Source organism: Pempheris klunzingeri, chromosome 23, assembly GCF_042242105.1.
Source record: "Pempheris klunzingeri isolate RE-2024b chromosome 23, fPemKlu1.hap1, whole genome shotgun sequence".
Classification (NCBI taxonomy): domain Eukaryota; kingdom Metazoa; phylum Chordata; class Actinopteri; order Acropomatiformes; family Pempheridae; genus Pempheris; species Pempheris klunzingeri.
The window spans coordinates 17120059-17141667 of NC_092034.1; the positions used below are offsets into that span (position 1 = coordinate 17120059).

A 21609-nucleotide genomic window follows, 5' to 3' on the forward strand; every position below is an offset into this window, starting at 1 on the left:
CTTCTTGTCAACAATACATTATTTTTAACTGTGTCTAATGGTGCTCCCAAATCCAAAGATATCCCCCCAGCTTGTGAAACGTGTTGATGTCTGAATCATGAATGTGTTAAAGGGGAACTCTCCAGAGGGAGCCATGTGCCTGGAGCCTGACAAAGCACCTTAAGTGATGCCACTTGAGTCGGTGTCAGTCGGGGCTGAAGACTCTGAGTTAGAAAAGTAGGAGAATAATGTGTTGGCATGGAGTTAGATGGCAGTGAGCTGAGCAGAGCTCTGCTGCAGGCTGCCAGCACAACACACTCCAAGCTCTGACACAACTGTTGGCAATTAAGACAGACTCTTTCAGTCTTTATGAAAACCTGAAATAAATGATCACATTAAATTATTTGCTCTGAAAATCATTACTTTACAGTCATTTTGTAAAAGCTCCAAATTTCCAAATCGCCTTTGGGTGTTTGGGGGCACTATTAGGCACTAACACAGACACAGAGAGTGTATCTTTAAAGACATAATGTGGATATTAAAAAGCCTCAGAGTGTTTGAAAGACTGAGGCACCTTTGTCTGACCTGCATTGATTCTTTTAAGTCGGACTGATTTAATGGGCTGATTGTGTGAAGTAATTTCTGTTTCTGAAAGCAGTAGGAGTGCTCCTGCTATCCCCAACAGTAGGGGGATTCATGGCAGTAACAAGCAAGGTAGTAACACTAGTAGTTATAGTCGTAGAAACTGACTGTTATCAGTGCTAATGGTATGAAAAGGATCATTCAGGTTTGTTGAAACTGGGGTCTTATTGGTGTTGTAGCGTGTGCCCAGTAATGTTAACATTGTACTCACCAAAGTAATCACTGTGACACTGTGGTAAGATCTGTCAAAGTGGACTGATCCTTTAAATTGGCACAGGGTATGAGCAGGCTAAATATGAGCACTGCTTCAGAAACCACCTCCTTCCCTCCCATTGTTCCCATTGTGGGCCATTCAGGCCTGTAGTCAGATAAACACCAGGTCTTCCTGTTGCAGGAGCCTGTTGGAATGTGTGGAGCAAGCTCTGCAGCTGAGGTAGGCCACATCCATCAACTCCTAACAGCAGCACCCCCCCCCACATCGCAAACCAGTTGTCCTCAAATAAATGCTCAGATGATTTTTGAACAATGTGAATATGAGCTAATGTCAAACATCATTAACATGTCAGTGGGTCTGTGTTCACTCTCCACCACTCCCACACCTACAAGTCCTGCTCTATGTCTTCATGAACTGGATTCAGCTTTTTGAGCTTTTTTTTTTTGCTCTGCTTTTTTTGTGGCGTGTCCTTTAGATGTTTGTTAATGTGCTGCCGTTACCCTGCCCTCAGCATCTCCAGCGCTGGCTTTTCATTGTTCACCTTGTTGTCACGACGCTTGATTTGGACATGACTCAGAAATGTTTTGGAGCCTGATTGTTGCCCCTTTGTCTTTCAGGAGTTTAACCATTAGGAGGGCGCCATCTACTGACGTGAGTGGTAAACATGCACCCATAAACTGAAGCTGTGTTCCACCTGCATGCTGTGTAGTCATTCTGACCCAGGTTTGAGCATTGACACACCCAAAAAACACAGAAAATTGTGAATTCTACTTAAAAAAAAAATACCAGCAGGACATCCTGACAGAACAGACAGACAAAGATAAGTTCAACAAAAGAACATTGAAGTTCTAGGAGCTTGTGAATTTGTTCTAAATACTGTATGTGTAAACTCTTTGTGTCCATCAACAACTGCTCCGTCACTGTAAAACCTGGAAGTGACATGTTCTCATATAGTTTGACTAGTTTTGAGTATAGATCTGGTGCTGACTATACAAGACTGTAATTATAGTAAATACCAATTGCTGTGTCTTAATTTGATCTTATCAGAGGTGATTTTACATATAAGGTATATAAGCTAAATATAAGGGACAAGTATGTGTTCTGGAGCACCCCCTTTATTTCACGTCTGCCTCTTCTCAGTAATTGTCCAATAGTTCTGAGTGTGCTACAGATTTTCAGAAAAATGTGGTTTGCACACATAGAAATGATATGTTGGATAGAAATATTACATAATGCATAACTAACATGAATAATCACAAAGGTCCCTGGTACAAGTGGAAGGGTCAACATTAGATGTCTGAACGAGTTGAACAGTGAACACAAAGCTGCCTTTCAAACCTTTTTGCCGTTCAGTTACTTGTTGGGTTCAACTGCAGTATACTTATCAGCTCGCTCCGACACATTTTTCATCTTCCACGCGTGAAAAAATTCAAAATTTGTTCCAGCAGCAGGTTGTTGTGATGGCCTTGGACACGCCTGTCGTCACAGGCACACTTCATAGCTCTTTGCTGCGTGCGATGCAAATGGAATTGGGGCTCGTTGAAGGGGTCATCTATGGCGCTGTGCTGCTGAAGTACATTTCTTATTTACCAGGCACATTTGCACACATCCTGTGCCTAACACGGCAGTGTCTATTAGCTAGCTGATGTGCTAGTCCATCACTGCTAGCTAAACAGACCATGCCAGGGATTTCACTTATTGTTCATTTCCCCAATTCTATTCCAGTGAAAAAGGCCAGCCCACTGTTTTTCCATGCAACAAGTGACCTGACTTCCAGATGTAGTGTGTTATTGTGCGATGACGTTTAGTCCTTTGCTTTAGTAACTGTAGCAATAAGACTAAAAGATGACTTGTTAGTAAAGAATGTGCATTCAAAATGTACTAAACTAAAAGTAAACAAGTTTGTCTTCGAGTGCTGAGAGTAAAAGCGCTCATAGTGATGGTGAGTAGCTTGTAGAAGACCTTGTATAAGCATCTCCAATGCTGGGGGTATTATTGTAGCTACATCAGTCTGCACAGATTTGATAAGATAAGATAAGATAATAAGATAACTTTTTATTGACCCCACAGTGGGGCAAAGTTCCCTGTTCTTGCAGCTCAAAAGACAGACATAAAGCAAACAATTAAAGAAAGAGAAATTAAATAAACATAATATACACAGAAACATGATACACACAGTAATACAATAATTATAAAGAAACATTATGTGGATTATTGCACAGGTTATAAATGAGAAATCAATAACGCCAAGCAGATTTGAATTCATGTGAATTGGTGCATTGAATAATAGTCATTGTTGTAATGAATATACTGATTTTTAGATAGCTGCATTGTTACAGTCTATAAACCAGTCAAGATGCCAAAGAGATTTCCTCGAAGCAGAAGAATGAGCCACCGGCTCAGTCACCTCTGGGAAACTACATTTGCATGGTTGCAAGGAGACCGTTGTTGATAATCATAAGTGAGTCTATAAGCATAGTTAAGACTATAAGTGCAGCTGATCCGCTAAGCGCCTTTACTGCAGTCCATGATCCATCTCGCGCACATTTTTCTCTGTTGCTAGCTGCAAGAACATGGCAGAAAATGACTCTATTAGAGCAACACACGAGAGTGGGGAGTCTTCAGTTTTGTTATTGCATATTCTGCAAAAGTGCCACAGTGAAGAAAGCTTCTGGCAATAGATATAGCTTGTAGAAATTCAATCAAATGTATACAAAAAAAATTATGAAAAAAGCTACAGGTGAAAAACGAGGTGGTGAAAATTGGTTGTGCAAAATCAAGGGAGTTGATCTTTTTGCTAAGGCAGCACAATTTCATGTCTGCTGTTGCAAGCAGTACTTAGTAAAGAGAGCACCTCAGTCTGACACTGTAGCTGCAGTAGCTGAATTATCTACACTGAAGGAAATGATCAGTAAAGCTTTTACACATCATCATATAAAAACTGAAGTTATTGAGACAATTTAGAGAAACAACTGCTGCTCAGATAACAAGCCATAACCTGAGACTAAAAGTTGAATGCTGTCCGGATCTCAAAGATGTTATTGACTTTTGATCTTGCCAATACAAAGACACATTAGGGTTTTGTAAATCCCAAGACTCTATGACACTAATGCGTTCAGCCTGTGAGATGTGAATTACTGATTGGAGAAACACTTTTCAGAGGGTAGAAGTGGCTTTTGAAGGAGAACTGATCACCACAGGGCTAAAAACACACATGCAAGGAGCTCTTGAGAGACTTTTCTATTACAAGTATCTGGAAACTCTCCTGAAAGTACAGCTTTTCTGGACAAGTTCAATCATCAGCTGATGTATCTCACCATATAGCCGAATACTGAATGCTGGAGCAACCACTGTAGCCAGATCACATACCCCAACCACAAAACAACAAAGGGGACAACTATGAAAAGTCAAACTCCGGTTCTGGGACATATTCTGCTGGAATCTGTGTGATCACCAGTAATTATGAAGCCAGCCAGTGTCACATCCCCAAGGGAGAAAGGCCATGTGGAATATGATTAGCGGCCAAAGTGAGCATTCAGATGAGCCACAAAGAGATTTAAGACATGCGTGAAGAGCTGTGCTACGATGTTCTGAATGCTGTGAAAAATGGCCTGTTGTTGTGTGGTCTGAGGTCTTTGTAGGCTATTAACAGTTACTGATTGCTAGCGTAAGTTAACCTTAACTTATAGGATAAAATGCTAAATCAATTGTAAGGGCACAGTGTTATTGCTAGCTAGCACACTATTAGTACAGCAGGACTGAAGTAAAACATCTCACTGGTATGTCATTTGCCTGACATTGTGTCATGGGTCATTTCTAAAGTAATTTAATTCAGTTGATTTTCTGTTTTACACTGAAGCCTATGCCGTGTCGCAAACCAAAGTTCCCAGATATATCGATCTGATGTATCTCTAGATAAAAAGGTCAATGTCAATTTTTTGGAAAACATCTCCAATGCTGGGCCTTTTCATGATCTCAGATCAGTTGAGGCACTACATGCTTCTACAGGTTGAGACAAAATAAAAATTATTTGTGACTGCTCTTAACAAAACTGTTGATATAAAATTGTACTTGAGTACAGTGTATATATGTCACATGTAGTTTGATCTCCTATGGTAAAAAGTAATTTGCATATTTGGAATCCTGTTTCACGGCAACTGAGGTGTAGAATATGACATCGTAGTGGTGTTCTGGAACTCCAGAACATGAAGCTCTGCTGTGTGCCAGTTTGTCAGTTTACTGTGTTCAAGTGGACAAAGAAGAAGCGTTGAATCTCAAACTAAATCAACCAACTCAACCATTTTTAGGTGATAAAGGTAAGTCACTGTTTGCTTCTTCCTGATGTAGAAAAGTGTGTGAGAGCTTCCAGCCAGAAGAGGAAAGATGAGTCAGAGATACACTGTGCAATATGAAGATGTGTTTCCATGAACACAAACATGTGCTTCTTCTTAATGTTACTTTTATTCAAAGTTAGAGAGATGGTCTTCGAGGTTTCAGGTTTCTTCCCGTTAAAGGGGAGTTCTTCCTCCACTGTTTCCTAATATAATATCTGATGCTGCTCATGTGGGGATTCTCGAATCCTTAATGTTGAATTCCTGAATCGTTGGGTCTCTCTCTAATTAAAGAGTTTGGTTTAGACCTGCTCTTTTTGTGAGCAAGTGTCTTGAGATAACGCTGTTATGGATTGGCGCTATAGAAATTTAGATTGATTGATTGATTGATGATAGATTCTTCTAGGTTAGATGTGATTGAGACAAACAAGGCAGAGGTGTCAGTAAGTTTTGACTGCTGTCTCATTTCTGAACTTGATGTTGAACATGAAGTCCCAGCAGCTGGTGGGGGTGCCTTCAGTTTGGATCAGACCTCAAACAAGCAGTTTACTACTGAGCTGTTTAGAGGGTCAGAATCAGAAGAATCAGAATTATTTTATTTGTCATTGAGCCCGAAGCACAACGGAATTGAAATAGAAGCAGCAGCTCTCATGGACAGTGCAAAAACAACGGAAAGGTGCAAAAAGACAGAATGTGCAAAGATGAAAATAGTGCAAAAGAAATTAAATAGACTGTACAGAATAAAGAAATATATACTATATATATATATATATATGAATATATATATAAATATAGGTGAAAGATATAAATATAGGTGAAAATAAATAGTAAACATTCCTATTTCACAGTTTGGTTGTATTTTTTTAGTGTTGATTGTACTGTTCAGGGTTTGGCTGTGTTGGTATTGTTCTTGTTCAGGGCAATGACAGCTCTAGTTATTCAAAAGCAATCCATGTAACCTGTTCTTCTCTTTCAAGCCCATTTCCTTTTTAGTGGTGTTAAAGAAAATCACAGCTGATGAAGCAGAACCGTGGTCGTGGTGCTCCCTACCACTTCCCCAAAAACTATAGGCCACTGTCACTTCTGGGACAGGGAGGCTTTGGGGCAGTGTTCAAATGTATCAAAGTGGACTCCCAAGAGACTGTTGCTGTGAAGGTCCCTCACCGACGCTTTAGCTGCAAGAAAGAAGTAGATCCCTTTCTTAATTATCATCCTTGTATTGCTTTTATCTAAAGGTGGAAGTTGAATTCTTGTACATGAACATGTGTCTACAAGTAATCATCAAACCAGTCAAGTTCATCAAATGTGCTGTTTTATCTCCAGGTGGCTCTACTCAAGTTTTTAATGTGGAATAACCTGGACAAGTGCAACATTGTCAGGTTTAATGACTCGTTCACACTGTGGGACTTAAGAACTTGTCTGGTCTTCGAGATGCTGGATGTGTCTCTAAGGGACTGCGTTTTACACCAGGGGAAGTATAACCCTCTGGATTTACATGATGTCAGGAGTGTAATCCAGCAGGTATGGATACGGTAGCATCAGACACAACACTAACGTCAGAGAGCAGTCAGTGTTGCTCCCATCTCTCAATGTCATTACTCTGAATGTCATCACTTGGACTTGCAGATGGCCACAGCATTAAATGCCCTGAAGACCAATGAAGTGATCCATTCAGATATAAAATTAGACAACATCATGCTGGTGGATCATCAATCACAGCCGCTCGGGGTGAAGCTCATTGACTTTGGAATGGCTTTTCGAACTTGTAAGGCGAGGCACGGTGACACTCACCAAATAATACCGTACAGGTGAGCTATATCAACACCTGAATCATAGGTCTGCTTGTTTTTTTCATACTTCTGCCATCTGCTCAAATATGACAGTGATCCTCAGTCTGTGCTCTACATCCGTGTCATTTTCAGGGCTCCAGAAATTATTTTAGGACTTCCATTTTCAGAGGCCATCGACATGTGGTCTCTAGGAATTGTGATGGCATTCATTGTGCTTGGTGTAGCACTCTTCCCAGTAAGGACTGAATATGATGCCGTAAGTCATTTGCTGCCTACTTTCTCCTCTGAGAAAACTATAGCAAGTAGAGTATAGGAGTATAAACATCTGCAGATATTTAGAACCCTGCATTGTTAATATCTATGTTTGTTAGCTAGCTCCCCTGCCTCTACTGGTGGAGTACTACTTTGGTATCAGCACACGTATCTCAGCAGTATTACAAACAAACAAAAGCTAAAAACATTGCTGCATGGCACTGAGAGGTCCTGGTGTCTTTTAAAATGTTTAATACTAGTGCAGATATACTACCTCGGGTTTGGTATCAAAATGATATTCGTCATGTTACTTTACTTTAAGAAACAAATATAGTAAATCAAACCGCCAATTTGATCAGACATTTGACGTCAGACTTTAGTGCTTGATGTTTTTTGACACTTAGTGCTATAGGCAGGTCTCAGTTGATACCAAAAGATATTGTGGTTTGATACCCAGTTCTATCTAAAAGAGGTCAAAGCTCCACAGGGTACCTTTAACAGTCTTTAATAGTCAATTCCTGGAAAACAGTTGACCTCATCCTGCACTACTGGGCGTGGACATAAGATTTAATCAATCAGGAACAAATGTACAAATTCTAGCCATAAAATGATAATAAGCATCCTATCGCACATCTCAATGTGACTTGCTGTGATGTGTTTTTTCTCCAGATCCGATGCATAGTCGATCTGCTGGGTGTACCTCCAGCCCATCTTCTGAAAGCTGGGAGGTACTCCAGTTTTTACTTTGTGGAAAGACGTGGTCACTGGAAACTGAAGGTATGACAAGACCAAAACTCCTCTCATCCTTACCATTCTCTTCTCTAGTTAAGACTAGACTTTCCAACATTTTTTACAAGTCAGTGAAAGTAATTAAGACGTATCTGACACTTTCTTTTAGACACCTGATGAATACTGGACAAAGGTCCCATCTTGTAAAGACAGGAGGTTGTACCAATTCCGCAACCTGGACGATGTGGAAAGTGTAGGTGTTTAAGTAGATTGTGCTAGAGCTACTGAAGAGGGACTTTGATTGATTCTCTTTTATGAATCAGAAAGTTTTCTTGGACTTGTTGAGTTCACCCTTTGTTTCACACATTAGTTGAACCTGAAGAACCTAACTATGGCGCCGGATGATGAAAAAAAGGAGTGCATTGACCTTCTGAAGGCAATGCTTCAGATGGATGCCAATGAGAGGATCACCCCCAGTCAAGTCCTCGCCCATCCATTCATCACAAGGGGCACCTTGTCTGTACTGAGCCAGGAAGCAGGAACCGGAGGGACAGCTGAACCAGGAACCAGCGGGACTACTGAACCAGGAACCAGCGGGACAGCGAAACCAGGAACCAGCGGGACAGCGAAACCAGAAACCAGCGGGACAGCGAAACCAGGAACCAGCGGGACTACTGAACCAGGAACCAGAGGGACAGCGAAACCAGGAACCAGAGGGACAACTGAACCAGGAACCAGTGGGACAGCGAAACCAGGAACCAGCGGGACAACTGAACCAGGAACCAGAGGGACAGCGAAACCAGGAACCAGAGGGACAACTGAACCAGAAACCAGCGGGACAGCGAAACCAGGAACCAGCGGGACAACTGAACCAGGAACCAGAGGGACAGCGAAACCAGGAACCAGAGGGACAACTGAACCAGGAACCAGCAGGACAGCGAAACCAGGAACCAGCGGGACAGCGAAACCAGGAACCAGAGGGACAACTGAACCAGGAACCAGAGGGACAACTGAACCAGGAACCAGAGGGACAGCAAAACCAGGAACAAGAGGGACAACTGAACCAGGAACCAGAGGGACTGCTGAACCAGGAACCACTCAGGCCAATGAGACCACAGAGATCAAGACTGATGACTGGTAGGTTTTGACTCATCAATTCGAACAAATCACTGCTGATCTGGTTTATGATCATTAATGTGTAACTACTACTACTGATTACTGGAAGCACAAAAATTCTTAATTAGTATTCCGCCCACCTCATTCAAACATCAAATGGTGAATGGTCTGTATTTGTAGAGCTCCTTTCTAGTTATTTCAACTACTCAAAGCTCTTTACATCACATCCTCATTCACACATCATTCATACAGGAGGGATGTAATTTGGAGGAGACTATTCTTTCATACTCATTCACTCACTGAAGCTGCTTCAGGAGCAAGTTGGGGTTCAGTGTCTTGCCCAAGGACACTTCGACATGTTGACCCATAGGAGCTGGGGACAGAACCCCCGACCTTCTGATTGAGGGACGACCCACTCTACCACTGAGCCACAGCCGCCCCCCAAACAAAACACTCAGCTCAATTAGTACATGTTGCATTTACTTCTCTCATTCATAACTTTCACATTTTCTGAAATATTCAACATTTTCCAGCAATTTTGCTCTTTTTAACTGAATGGACCGAATGTTCAGAGTTTCTTCTTTTTACACTTTTTCAGTGACTTTCAACTCTTCACTACTTTGTTCAAAATTCCTTCAATTGCCAACCGCTGTTAGATTTTTGCATTAGTGTGTATGGGGTGGGATGTTCAGAGGTAGAGTGGGGGAGAAGCTGGGCTGACACTGCAAGAGTTTGAGGCCAGTGTGTTTCCAATTCGGCCCTCCCAACAATTAAAGGAGAAGTCTGGTCTGGTACCTCGGTTGGTACCGATGTTTGGCCCAGATTATCTGGTAATGTGTGGGATTTACAATCCAATCTTAAACCTCCTGATCTGCTCACAGACTCATCTGAGATCAGTCTCCATTTTGTTTCAATCTGCTTCTCTATGAGGTCACAGGAGAGCATGTGAGGTGATGCATTGCTCCCTCTGGCATAACAATGTTAATCATATCCTGTAGTGTGTGACGTGCCATTATTTTCAAATTTCGTTGTGTGTGCACGCTTTAGATTAGAGAGAACATCTGTGAAGATTCTCCTTATGTATGAGATGCTGCCTGATTTCAAAATAAATTAGGATTTTAAAACTCCTTTCATGTGAATCTGGCATTTGAAGTTAGAGTGTAGAGAAGTTCTCACATTTTTAACGTTACAGACACAAAATCTACGTCAAGGCGTTCAGCAGACTCTTTTATCTCTAGGCAGTAGCAGTTGCAGTCTTTGAGCTGTACGCTGGAGTAAGACAGGTGCCCTTCAGATAAAATCTCTGAGACAGGAAGTCTGCTCGTTTATACTCAGCTTGTTTATACGTATAGCGACAATATTCATATTCTTTCTTTCATAAATTCAAGATATTCTTCAACTTTTCAAAATATTAAACGTTGTTACGTCAGTCAGAAAACATCCAAAAGCTGCACATCTTCCACCTCTTCAACTCCTTCATACATTCATGTGAAAACTCCATTCAAACTTTAAAACACTTGTGACACTTGGGACTTTCTCACATTAATTCCCCCACTTTTCAAACTCATTCATATTCTTTCAGATGCTTTCTTATTCAAAAGCCAGTAATCCATTTAAGTGCCAGCCTTTCAACAGCCAGCATTCAATCTCTAGCTATAGTTATAGTTAGCTATAATTACAAATACAGACATTTTTACATTTTCTTTATATAGTGAACACATTTTTTCTTACTGTAAATGTATAAAACTATTTTATATTCATCTTACTTGACTTGCAGTACTTGCTTTTTTCTTGTTCCCCTTTATTATGTTTATTGTTAACATTTGTAATGTTTGTTCAGCAGTGACATCTCTGGATCACTATCAGAATTTTTCTCGGCCCAGCTTCCTCAAAGTAACTCCAGCCTGTTGTGGGAGGAGGAAAATGGGTGGCAGCATAAGACTTGGTGAGACTGTTTCCTGCTCATGTAACTCATGTCTGTTGTTTTAAACAGTCCATAATTCTTTTGTAGTTGTGGCTGTACTTAATACTTTTGTTTGAAAAAGAATAGATGAATGAGTTCTCAGTCAGCTGTCTGTTGTACCTGTGATGAACTGTGTATGTCTTCATACCTCAGCTCAAGTGGAACCAGTGGATTTCATTCATGTGCTATCATGGTGCAGCCTGCCCCCCCTGAATGCTGCCTGGAGTGGGATGAGGACAGCAGGCAGCAGAGTGGAGTTTGGTAAGACAATTTCCTCTGGACATGTCAGGCATCGGATACAGGAGAGAAATGGAGACGTTAGGCCGTCAGTAGAATAGATTAGGGAGCATGTGTGCATCCAGACACATCAGGAATCCTCTAAGAAATCTCTGTGTTTGTGTCTCTAGCCCTGTGGATTGTTTGGAGGAGAACCCCGAGGGGGTGACAAGTCCTCCTACTCCATTATTACCTGAGGGCTGTAACATGGAGGAGGAGCAAACTGAACTCTGTGCAACACCTGGTAGGAAATGATCACCTCCACTAGTGTCTGAATCGTTGAACTCTTTGCCTTTGGTGTTAGTTCTAGTTAGAATAGCTGAAGCATTTGTCACATGTCCTTTTTATCAGATGACAAAGAGCCCAAGAAGAAGAAGAAGAAGAAGAAGAACATCGTGAGGCGCTTCTTCGGCTGGATGAAGAAGACATTCTACAGCCATGACGAGGGCTGAATCGCTCTGTGAGCGTCATATGTGTGTCACTCCTCCACTGACACACATATGACAAATGGGATTCAGGAGATCAGGGCTTTGGGCCATTTAAGCTTGGGTCCTTTCTGTGTGGAGTTTGCGTGTGTCTGTGTGGGTTTTCTCCGGGTGCTCCGGTTTCCCCCCAACAGTCCACAACATATAGCTTAGGTTAATTGGAGACTTAAATTAATCGATCAAATCAATTAGTATAAAAGAAATAATAATAATAAATAATATCAATAAACTATTAAATAAAGATCACAAATCTGTGTCTTGTTTGTTTAAATAAAGACGTGCAGATATAGATGTTCATTTATTTTATAAGATATAGAGGAACTGACTTCTGAATCGAGCCTCTGTGGATCTGCTGGAAACATTTCAGCTATCTAGGATGTTCATGTGATTTTTCTCCTGAAGTTTGGAATGTAAAAGGTCCTGAAATTGAAATGTGTTGTAATAAGCCACACAGACTTTAATCAGTCCTTACCAAAATGTCCCAGATTGTGCAAACTGCATTTTGTTGAAATCAATGCAGCCAATGACAAGATATAAACTTTTTGCAATTGTGGTGTCCCCTAGAGATGAATTGCAGGTGGCGTGCCTCAGAACACAGGTTTATATCTCAACGTGTCAATGAGTTATTGCAAGTTTTTAAAAATTACATGTTTTGATTAGAAGCTGACTTGTATAACTGGAATGGATTTGACATATTGAAAGTTCTACAACAACTTAAGATGAGCAAAGTTTGAAGTTTCATCGTCTGTAGGCATCAATGTTGTCTTTCTTTGTTCGGCCATAGTAACCAGCCTTAACTTACTCACAATGATGTATTGTGTGTTGAGTTTTGGAAAGCTAAAGTAATGTATCAGTCCCACCCAGAGTGTGACACTGCCGGGTTCCAGTGTTGGAGGATTTACTGACATGATAAATCAACTTTATGAGCATCTGTGGATTTTCTCTGTCTCCTCCCATTCTGCTGCAAAATTAGGATTTAAAGGTGTGTGAAACCAAATCACAGAAGTCCGGCAGCAAAGCAGTAGAGAAGTGGAACAAACTAGCTCAGAGGTGTCAGATGGCAGCTCATTCCATAAACCCAACACATGAAAACTGGAACGTTCACATATGGAAAAAGATACCAATACAAACATCAGCTATTAGAACAACTGGGCAGGAAATGAATCCATGTGAACAACTGTGCATCAAAAACAAGCCTAAGAAATAAATAAGTAACGTTTAGCTTGTTAGCACTCATTAGGGATGTAGCATTGCTTTAACACATTTGTAATTTTCCAACCATGTCCTGAGAAGTTTCCCAGAAAAATCTTTTTGTTTGTACTTCAGCTAGTTTAGAAAATGGAAGTATTTTTTCAATTCAAAATATATGAAGAACACGTTTCCAAAAATGAATGAATACTGAATTATATTTACTACGGTTTAAATGGAACCGTCCTTTCAGGGAGATTCCTCTTGAAATCAAAAACCTTGGTGATTTAAAGCATAAACTGCAAAAAGAAATCTGTTTAGTAGTTGTCTAGATATTGAAGCTAAAAGACTTCTGTCAGCATTGGAGCATGGTGGACACTTTATAGGATAATTTTATAGGATCAGTATGCAACATGCAGGTGGCACACAGGTAGATATTGAAATATACTGAAATATGAGCCCGTCAGCCCGTCAGAGTGAGTTCTGTGTTTGCTTTGTTTTTCAGGGAGGGAGGAAAAGTGGTCTGTTCAGCCCGTCTACAGCCTCCCTGCCAGCCTTCAGCGCTTTACCTCCCAACACGGAGGACAGACACCTGATGCGGAGGCCGAGCTGCACACTCGGTCCTGACACTGCCGTCACTGCTGATTCCACCTCTGCCAGCGGTACAACACATCACACCAACTGCTCCATCACAGCCCATGTTTCAAAACAGCAGGACTTCATCTGAGGCTCCATCTAGCCTGGGGCTCAGAGTCCAGACTTAGACTGACAAAAATCACGTCCTCTTCTTCTCTCCTGTGTTTACCAAGGGTTGGCCAGGTGCTCAGCCACACAGGACATCAGACAGCGCTGCAGTGATCCATGTCTGCCTGTGGAGGACGCTGTAACGGCAGAGAAGAAGAGGGTTCCCTCTGTGTCATCTCCAAAAAGAGAGACACCACTGTCACCTGAATGGAGCACACTGAGGAAGAAGCCTGAAGACTCTGTGAGTTCGAGCCGAGCATGTGTCTCTCCTGTCAGCAGCAAACATCAGTAGCTCGTGTGATCTGCTAACCTAATAACTTCCTAGTCTGTCTGTAAGATGATCAATCCTGCAGCCAAACAAGATGATTTGTAATGCATCTGATGTCACTTTTTTATCATCCCCTATGTTTTGCTATGTGTAACCTTTGGAATTTCTAGAGGGCTGATTGTCATGGACTTCCTCCTACCCCTCAAGTCCATGTAAGTGTGAAATCTAACAGCATGTGACTTACAGTAAAAGCTGACCACAGGCAATGCCCTGGTGACTAACACCATCAGCTCCCTCCTATGGCATGGTACAAGCTGCACCAGGAACAGATTGATATAAAAATCCAGCCGATTTTTGCTCCACTCCATCACATGGAAATATCTGTAGATGTCCCAGTTCAGCCTGATAAATTGGTGTCTTTGGAAAGCTCAGCACCTCAGCGCTGCTTGCTGGTATTTGGTGTCAACAATGTACAAAGTAGCCTATTGCAACTTAAAATCCATTCCATGATGCTTTTATTGTAACAACCAACAGTGTTTCTGTAAGAATGGGTGTCATTCCAAACTGAAGGGTGGCTACAACCACGTCAGACCTTCAGTGATTTTGTTGCTGTGCTGCTTCTGTAGATGGGAGCCTGTTTCTCCAAAGTCTTCAATGGTTGTCCTCTTAAAATCCACTGCGCTGTCACCTGGATTTTACCCAAATCGAGGGGTAAGACAATATTAACACTGTGGTGGATGTTGTGCTACGGTGCAGTGCATTTGTACTATTTTCCCTTTAAAAAACACTTCTCCTTTGTAGATCAGTACCTTATTCTTGGGGCAGAGGAGGGCATCTACACGCTGAACCTTAATGAACTTCACGAAGATACATTAGAGAAGGTAGGAAAAGGGCAGATCCATGCATTCACCATTACTTTGTGCAACACCACACAATCCAAGCTGAAAATACAGCTTCTTGCAAAACAACCGACGACAACAACAACGTTATCGTGACATCTTAATCATAGCAAGTGTCGTTTGTTTCCCTTAGAAAGAGACGGTGCCCGTCTGATCTATATCACGACACCGAGTGAAGCCAAGAGAGAGCATGGGACAGACAGGCGGTTACTAATGGTTACCATATTATCATGATGAAGAAGGCAAATCTCTTGATTTTCAAGTCCATCTACGTTTGAGCCTGCAGTCGTGAGCTCTGGGTAGTGGCTGAGAGAGAGAGAGAGAGAGAGCTGAGTGGTGTTTCCAGGCTGTCTGGGCTCACCCTCAGAGATCAGGAGGGAACTGTTCATTCCTACTCCAGTTTAGAAGTAGAGCGCAACTGAGACACCACATGTCCCGTCAGGCATGGAAACGCTGTGGGACCCCCCAGGAGGAGCTCTGAGGGACCTATTAGCGTTTTCTTTGTTTCCAGAAGAGGCCAAGAGGTCAGGGAAATTTCTCAGCCTGTGCGGATGATAGAATTCTTCAGCTGAGATAAAAACTTTCACCCGGACTGGAGATGACATTTAGACCAGATGAGTGTGTAGTGTAGTGCAGTATATGACAGTATGAACTTTGGTGCTGACTGTCTTGTCTGTCTCCCCACAGCTGCTCCCTCAGCGGTGTACGTGGCTGTATGTCATGAACAACGTGCTGATGTCTGTATCAGGTAACAAATCTCCTCAGAGAACACGTAGTGCTCTGTGTTATTATCTGCTGCTCTAAGAACGGATCTGTCCTGCAGGGAAGTCTTCCCAGCTTTATTCCCACAGTCTGACAGCTCTGTTCGAACAGAGAGGACATCTGCAGAAGAAACACAGCAGCCTGTCGCTCAGCACCAACCGCTTCACTGAGAGGATCAGCCCCAGGTAGGCCAGGACCCCCCGATAGACCTCCACTGGGGGGGGATAGTGTCATTCCTGGTGGCACCACAGAGGGACATCTGAACCTACTCATGGCTCTCTCTGTGTATCCACAGAAAGTTTGCCATATCTGTGAAGATTCCTGACACTAAAGGCTGTAGGAGGTGTAGCGTGGGTGAGTGGTGCAGAATTGACCGTACATGCTCTGTATGTTTATCCAGGAATAACACCACCTGTCTCCCCCCTCTCTCAGCAAGAAACCCATACACAGACAGTACGTTTCTGTGCGGGGCAGTTCCGTCCGGCCTGGTTCTACTGCTGTGGTATGAGCCTCTACAGAAGTTCATGCATCTGAAGGTTTGGGCAGACATGTTATTGGCTTTGTGTTAACAGTCACCCCTGCTATTATTCGACCAGTTCCTCGAACTTTTTCTATTTAAAACTTCAACATTGTTTAATATCATTTTACATTTTACACATGTACATTCATTTTCAGCACTTGATCAAAATATTCGGCCACAATCACATGATCATAGACAGGCACAGTAACAACCTGAAGGACCACAAGACTTAAGCGGTGCAACATTGATCTGCTCCAAATCTGCCGCTTACAGCTCCTGATGGGCTACTTTTTATAGCGAACTGATTTGTTTGATGTCTCCGGTCTGTGTTTTTGAAGTCTTCAATGAGCAGTTCTGCATTAGGCCGGACTTAAAGCCAGCTTTACTGAGCAAGCTTCATGAGATGTCTGCTCTGCTCAGTTTTATCCACCTCACACAGTTTTGTGATGGTTTAGTGGTTTTTATTTGTTGGACAAACATTTTGAATGAAATCCTGCACACGTTTGATGGAGAATTCTGGGCCTTATTTTCACTCAGGCACATTTTAAGGTTGTGTGCCTACTGTGGACTATTGTGCATCATCTCACACTGAAAGACTGGTAACAGACGGACTTTTCTTATGTCTAGAAATGTGAATGATTCCTAACCGAGACTTTATCTTTAGCCAGTGTGCCATTTGTGTGAAGCGTTTCAGACCAAATTCCAAGAGAAACTGAATGCTTGCCCTCCCGTGCCATACTTACCATGACATGACGAGCCACCTGTATTTAATCATGTCACAGTCTTCCCTTCTGATACCATTCTGAGTGTCATGCACCCTGACTCTTCCTCTTCCATCTGTGTGACTTGCAGCACATAGCCCTCAGACTACCAGACTCTCTGCCAGTATTTGAGCTTCTGGTGTTGGTGACGGATGAGTTTCCCCAGCTGTGTGTTGGGGTGAGAGACTGTAGTAATGGGACACACCCCGTCAGCCAGCAGCTCGGGTTTGATATCATAGAGCTGAACAGCACGCCTGTTGCAGCACCAGGTAGGATGGAGTCCTGCGGTCCCTCCACACTGTGCTTACAGAGCTCAGCCTAGAGCTCACACTGAGTCCTCTTCTTGGTCTCTGTGTGTCTGCAGATAGTGGAGCACTCAGGGCAGCTCAGGTAACCCAGCTGGACAGAGACACGGTCCTCATCGCATTAGAAAGTAAGTTGCTTCCCTCTCACACATGCTCCACATCCTCCAGCCACGCTTCACACATATTACTCACAATATAATTCATCTTCATCTCGATGCTCGTTGGACAGAAACCGTTAAGATTGTGAACCTCCGAGGGCTTCCATCCAAAGAGCTGGCTGCTGAGATGATCTTTGACTTCCCCATTGACACTCTAGGTAGAAACAATCATGTGAGAAACAGTGAATGAGACTCGATGATCTCGCTGACAACCGAGTGACGCGATATTGTTCTGACAGTCTGCTTACAGGACAGCGTGCTGGCTTTCTGGAAGCATGGCCTCAAAGGGAAGAGCTTTCATTCAAACGAGGTGATGAGCTACACGAGTCATGTCAGCAATGTCATTCAGCTCATACGGGCAACCGTGTCTGTAAAAAGGCCAATCTCATCTTTATCTGCAGGTAACACAAGAAATTACTGATGACAGTCGAGTATTCAGAGTTCTGGGGACAAACAGGTACGTCAACACTGGGGTAGCAACAGTAGGTCTCACTGTAGTGCTGGCGATCATGGTAGAAGAGTCAAGTAGAAGAGAAAAAGAAGCTACCATTTAATAAAAGAGAAGCAGAAGCAGATCAGAAAAAAAGACATCCAGTACTAAAGCCACCGTCGTATTTTAAATCACTTCTTTGACAAATAGGAAAGCAGATCTGAGAACTGGACTGATGTGGTCTCTCCTGGCCTCGGTGTGAATCAGCCGCAGCTGTCTAGTCCGCTGTTTAGGGAGACGTGCAAAGACCGTGTCACAGCAGGCGAGTCCTCTGAGGAGAAGTCGTGCCGACATGGAAGCTGCTGATTTTTAATGCGACTGTCACTACACAAGTCTGAGTGTATGACCATGCCCAGACCTCTGGCTCACTTTGAGGTTTTTCCATTTGATTTTGGCTGACCTGCTGATAAAAGTACATTCAAACAGTGGAAATTGTAACTTCAAAGCGAGTCTATGTAACCGTGTGAATGTAACTGTGGCCAAATGCTGATAGAGGAGAGTCACAGTAATGTTAGTTACACAGGCTGCTAACCTCAGCTACTGTTGTAGCAGTAGCCACCACGAGCCACTGCTCACACCAGACCAACAAAAGCCCTCCATGTACTGACCTGAGCAAGAAGCCCGATAATGGCTTATGAATTCAACTTTTCAGTCAGAGGTCAGGGACTGTGCTCTTCCTTCCCTTAAATGTTAGTCGCATTAATAGCACAAGCTCAATCATCTGCTTTGGGACAGCTCTGCATTTCTTTGTGCTGTGGGATCTCCATTTTTCCTTGTTGACTTTTACAGGGACATCATCCTTCAGAGCACGCCGACAGATGAGCCCTCGGCCCTGAGCAACCTGTACATCCTGACTGGACATGAAAGCAGCTACTGAGAGCAAATCACCTTCTTCAAAAGTCACACTCAAGACAAACGCACACGTGTTCCATAAGCCTGTGGTGGGAGTGATGTCGTGGCTGACTGAAGCTGTAGCACACACCAGCACCAACTGACCACAGCAGCTCTCTGCTGTGAAGGACTAATGCCTATATGGGCTTCACCTTCCTGTCTGCACACAAACTGTTAGCTGCTGGGCAACGCATGTATAAGACACTGCCAACATGCTGAGTGAGTTTCTAACTCTTGGGTTTGCTAATGAAAGATGCAAAAGCCACGATTTTCATGTAAACACAACTGATGTTATAAATCCCAGTGTGCTGCTGTCGGTAGTGTAGAGAACACGGACGAACATCTGTGATAGCGCACCAGCCGTTCTCAGCTGATGTATTCACACTTTAATTTGGCTTTACTGTTTGCTGCCGTCTTTGTCACATACTGGAATCACAATGAAAGGAAGAGGGGAAGGACCAACGAGCTGTCAGCCCATCACACGAGGGAACAGTAATGTCCCCTTAAAGGAATAACTGAAAGAAGCACAGTAGAGGAAGAGGTGGAGTTCAGGACAGTTTAAAGGGATATCTGTGGTGACTGTTGGTGGAAGTGCAGCTTCAGACAGTTGGAGCTTAACGATACAGAAGCCAAAGTTTGTCATTCAAGGTCATTTAACCCAAATAGAATGGACAGGGTCCCATATTGTCAAGGCACAGTATTTTTAAGCCTCGCACGACCAAATCTGCATTTCGACAACGTCTTTCCCATCTCTACCATCCTTCCTGTATGACCTGAACGCAGCACATCACCAAGCCAAAGCTGGGGGGGGTTCTTCTTCACCAAACAGCTGATGCGAGGATTTGTGTTTGATTACTTCTGTTCAGCGGACCTTAGCGGTCATTCTGGAAATCACAGTGAGATGTGTTATGAAGACTGTCAGTGTGTGAGTGAGACAGCATTTACATGATGTGGACAGAGCTGAGAAATCCTGCTCAGGCTTGTTAATATGAAGGACAGAGCAGAAGCTCCTCCTTCTGCTGTCAGTTACACATTGACTAGACTCCATGTCCTCCTCCTCCTTCATTAATTATTCAACTTCCACACAGGCTAAATGTATATTCGAGTACAATTGACTGAAATGTAAATTGGAGTTGTGGTGTCATGATGTGTGTAGTATTTATGGAAAGGGAACTGTAGAAGTAACGCTCGCCTTTCCCTGAAAGGCATAATGGTTATTGTGTATACATAATATGATGTATAGATCAATACAGTATGCTCTCACTGTATGGAGGGCTGTAATATGCAAAATAAAGATTTTAATTTCCTTTGAAGTTCCTTTGACAGAGGTTTGCTCAGATGTCAGAATACTGTTTATTGAGACTGATACCAATGTTCTTTAAACGAGTTATTGTACATGTAACATCAAATGAACCAAAATAAACTTTATTTTCCATTTCTGACCTGCAAAAAGAGCAGCTTACGTTTTTTTTGATTTTTATTACACCTGGGAATATCTCGATTACAAGCCTTTTTTAAATGTAGGCCTAATATTTACGGTGTAATATGCTTTGTGTCAAGCGTTTGGCTGCACAGCGGAGAGAGAGTTCCCAGCAGGCATGAAACCTCCTCTGAGGATCAACGTTCAGAGTGAGCTTCTACACCGTTACAGCCAAGGCAGACTAAAACAGCAAGCTGTGGGCTCGACCAGTCAAGATGTCCGAATGCCAGCCAAAGGTGAATGGATTCAGTCCTGGAGGAGTAGTTCAAAGAAGTTCCACTGGCGATCAATTATCAAGGTCAAATAGTTCGCCAGCTGCAAGTCACACAGAGGCAGCGACTTAATCAGGAAACAGAGAAGTGAAACCTGTGAGGTGTGTCCAAGATAATCTTCTTCAGTTGAGCAGTACATCAGAAAACAACAACAGAATAAAACTTGTGTGTTTTTCTGATTGTAAACGTGTGGATTTTATATTTATGTTTCTTGACTTGCAGTACTTCCTTTTTTTCTTATTTTCTCTCACTGTGTTTATTGTTATGCACCAAAATACCAAGACAAATTCCTTGTGTGTGTAGACTTACTTGGCAATTAAGACGACTCTGATTCTGATCTGACTGTGTCTTTGAATAACTGCACCTGCCTTTATTCAGCAGCGTAGAAGAAACCCTTGGTTAGGGTTATATTATGTACCACAGCAAACTGATAACATTTCAACTTAAATGAAAACACACCTGTTTTCACATTCACAAGTGCATAAACCTCAACATAACACAGGAAGAATCCAGTCTATTAGTCTCATCCCTATTGTCAGTGCTATAGCTGCTGTTAGTATATTATACATATAACTGAGGAATGAAATATATAAGATACAAAATACAGAGAACAAAAACAGTATTGGAACATAAAGGTAAATATTCAGACCCTGGACCTTTGTATCCTTTGTATGAAAAAACATAAAACATGAACTCTACTTTAAAATACCAGCAGGACATCCTTTATTCTTTATTTTTCATTAATATGAATTCCCAGCATCCACTGATAAGGTAGCAGCTGTTCTTCCTGGGGTCCACACACACACACACACACACACACACAAAAAAACATGCAAAACAAGACATCACAGCTGTAAAAGAATCCCAGTAAGAACATGTCAAGAACAAATACAAGACAAATGAGAAGAGCCAAAAGAAACAAAACCAATAACTTCACAACACGTGACATTGAGCTCCTTCAGAGTTGATCAGGTTGAATGATTCCCCTCAGGGTTATTGTTAATGTGTTTTCTTAGTAGTCTTAAAATGTGCCTTACTGAGTACTTCAGTGACATTCTAATGGCTCTGTACACACACATCTGCACACTGAATCT

The 21609-nt window shown here is 42.4% G+C and overlaps 2 protein-coding genes across 4 annotated transcripts in view; both read left to right on the forward strand.

Moving 5' to 3' along the window:
• map4k2 (mitogen-activated protein kinase kinase kinase kinase 2) overlaps positions 1 to 20205 on the forward strand; it is a 42667-nt gene extending 22462 nt beyond the window's left edge. For both annotated transcript variants that reach the window (XM_070854305.1, XM_070854307.1), the window contains exons 16-32: positions 1016 to 1054; positions 1453 to 1486; positions 13471 to 13627; positions 13775 to 13950; positions 14148 to 14189; positions 14604 to 14688; positions 14779 to 14858; positions 15564 to 15624; positions 15700 to 15823; positions 15934 to 15992; positions 16071 to 16174; positions 17011 to 17188; positions 17284 to 17352; positions 17454 to 17540; positions 17622 to 17692; positions 17784 to 17839; positions 18662 to 20205. In XM_070854305.1, the coding sequence (XP_070710406.1) occupies positions 1016 to 1054; positions 1453 to 1486; positions 13471 to 13627; positions 13775 to 13950; positions 14148 to 14189; positions 14604 to 14688; positions 14779 to 14858; positions 15564 to 15624; positions 15700 to 15823; positions 15934 to 15992; positions 16071 to 16174; positions 17011 to 17188; positions 17284 to 17352; positions 17454 to 17540; positions 17622 to 17692; positions 17784 to 17839; positions 18662 to 18749 (1510 nt within the window). In that variant the 3' untranslated portion in view covers positions 18750 to 20205. The remainder of the gene's footprint in view (positions 1 to 1015; positions 1055 to 1452; positions 1487 to 13470; positions 13628 to 13774; positions 13951 to 14147; positions 14190 to 14603; positions 14689 to 14778; positions 14859 to 15563; positions 15625 to 15699; positions 15824 to 15933; positions 15993 to 16070; positions 16175 to 17010; positions 17189 to 17283; positions 17353 to 17453; positions 17541 to 17621; positions 17693 to 17783; positions 17840 to 18661) is intronic.
• On the forward strand, positions 6065 to 12066 carry LOC139222526 (uncharacterized). 2 transcript variants are annotated; one of them, XM_070854308.1, is made up of 11 exons: positions 6065 to 6354; positions 6490 to 6687; positions 6793 to 6974; positions 7089 to 7212; positions 7878 to 7985; positions 8107 to 8190; positions 8308 to 9074; positions 10894 to 10998; positions 11170 to 11277; positions 11424 to 11536; positions 11644 to 12066. In XM_070854308.1, the coding sequence occupies exons 1-11, from the start codon at positions 6184 to 6186 to the stop codon at positions 11742 to 11744; spliced, it is 2061 nt and encodes a 686-aa protein (XP_070710409.1). In that variant the 5' UTR covers positions 6065 to 6183; the 3' UTR covers positions 11745 to 12066. The 2 variants fall into 2 exon arrangements, with proteins under 2 accessions (XP_070710409.1, XP_070710410.1); XM_070854309.1 differs by having other exon boundaries at positions 10897 to 10998.
• Positions 20206 to 21609: the final 1404 nt, after the last annotated feature.

Bases quoted from the DNA above. Each gene is read 5' to 3' on its own strand.
- LOC139222526 (XM_070854308.1), top strand. From the start codon at position 6,184: ATGAAGCAGAACCGTGGTCGTGGTGCTCCCTACCACTTCCCCAAAAAC. The intron at 6,355-6,489 runs GTAGATCCCTTT...TTTTATCTCCAG, and splicing joins GCTTTAGCTGCAAGAAAGAA to GTGGCTCTACTCAAGTTTTT. The intron at 11,537-11,643 runs GTAGGAAATGAT...CCTTTTTATCAG, and splicing joins TGAACTCTGTGCAACACCTG to ATGACAAAGAGCCCAAGAAG.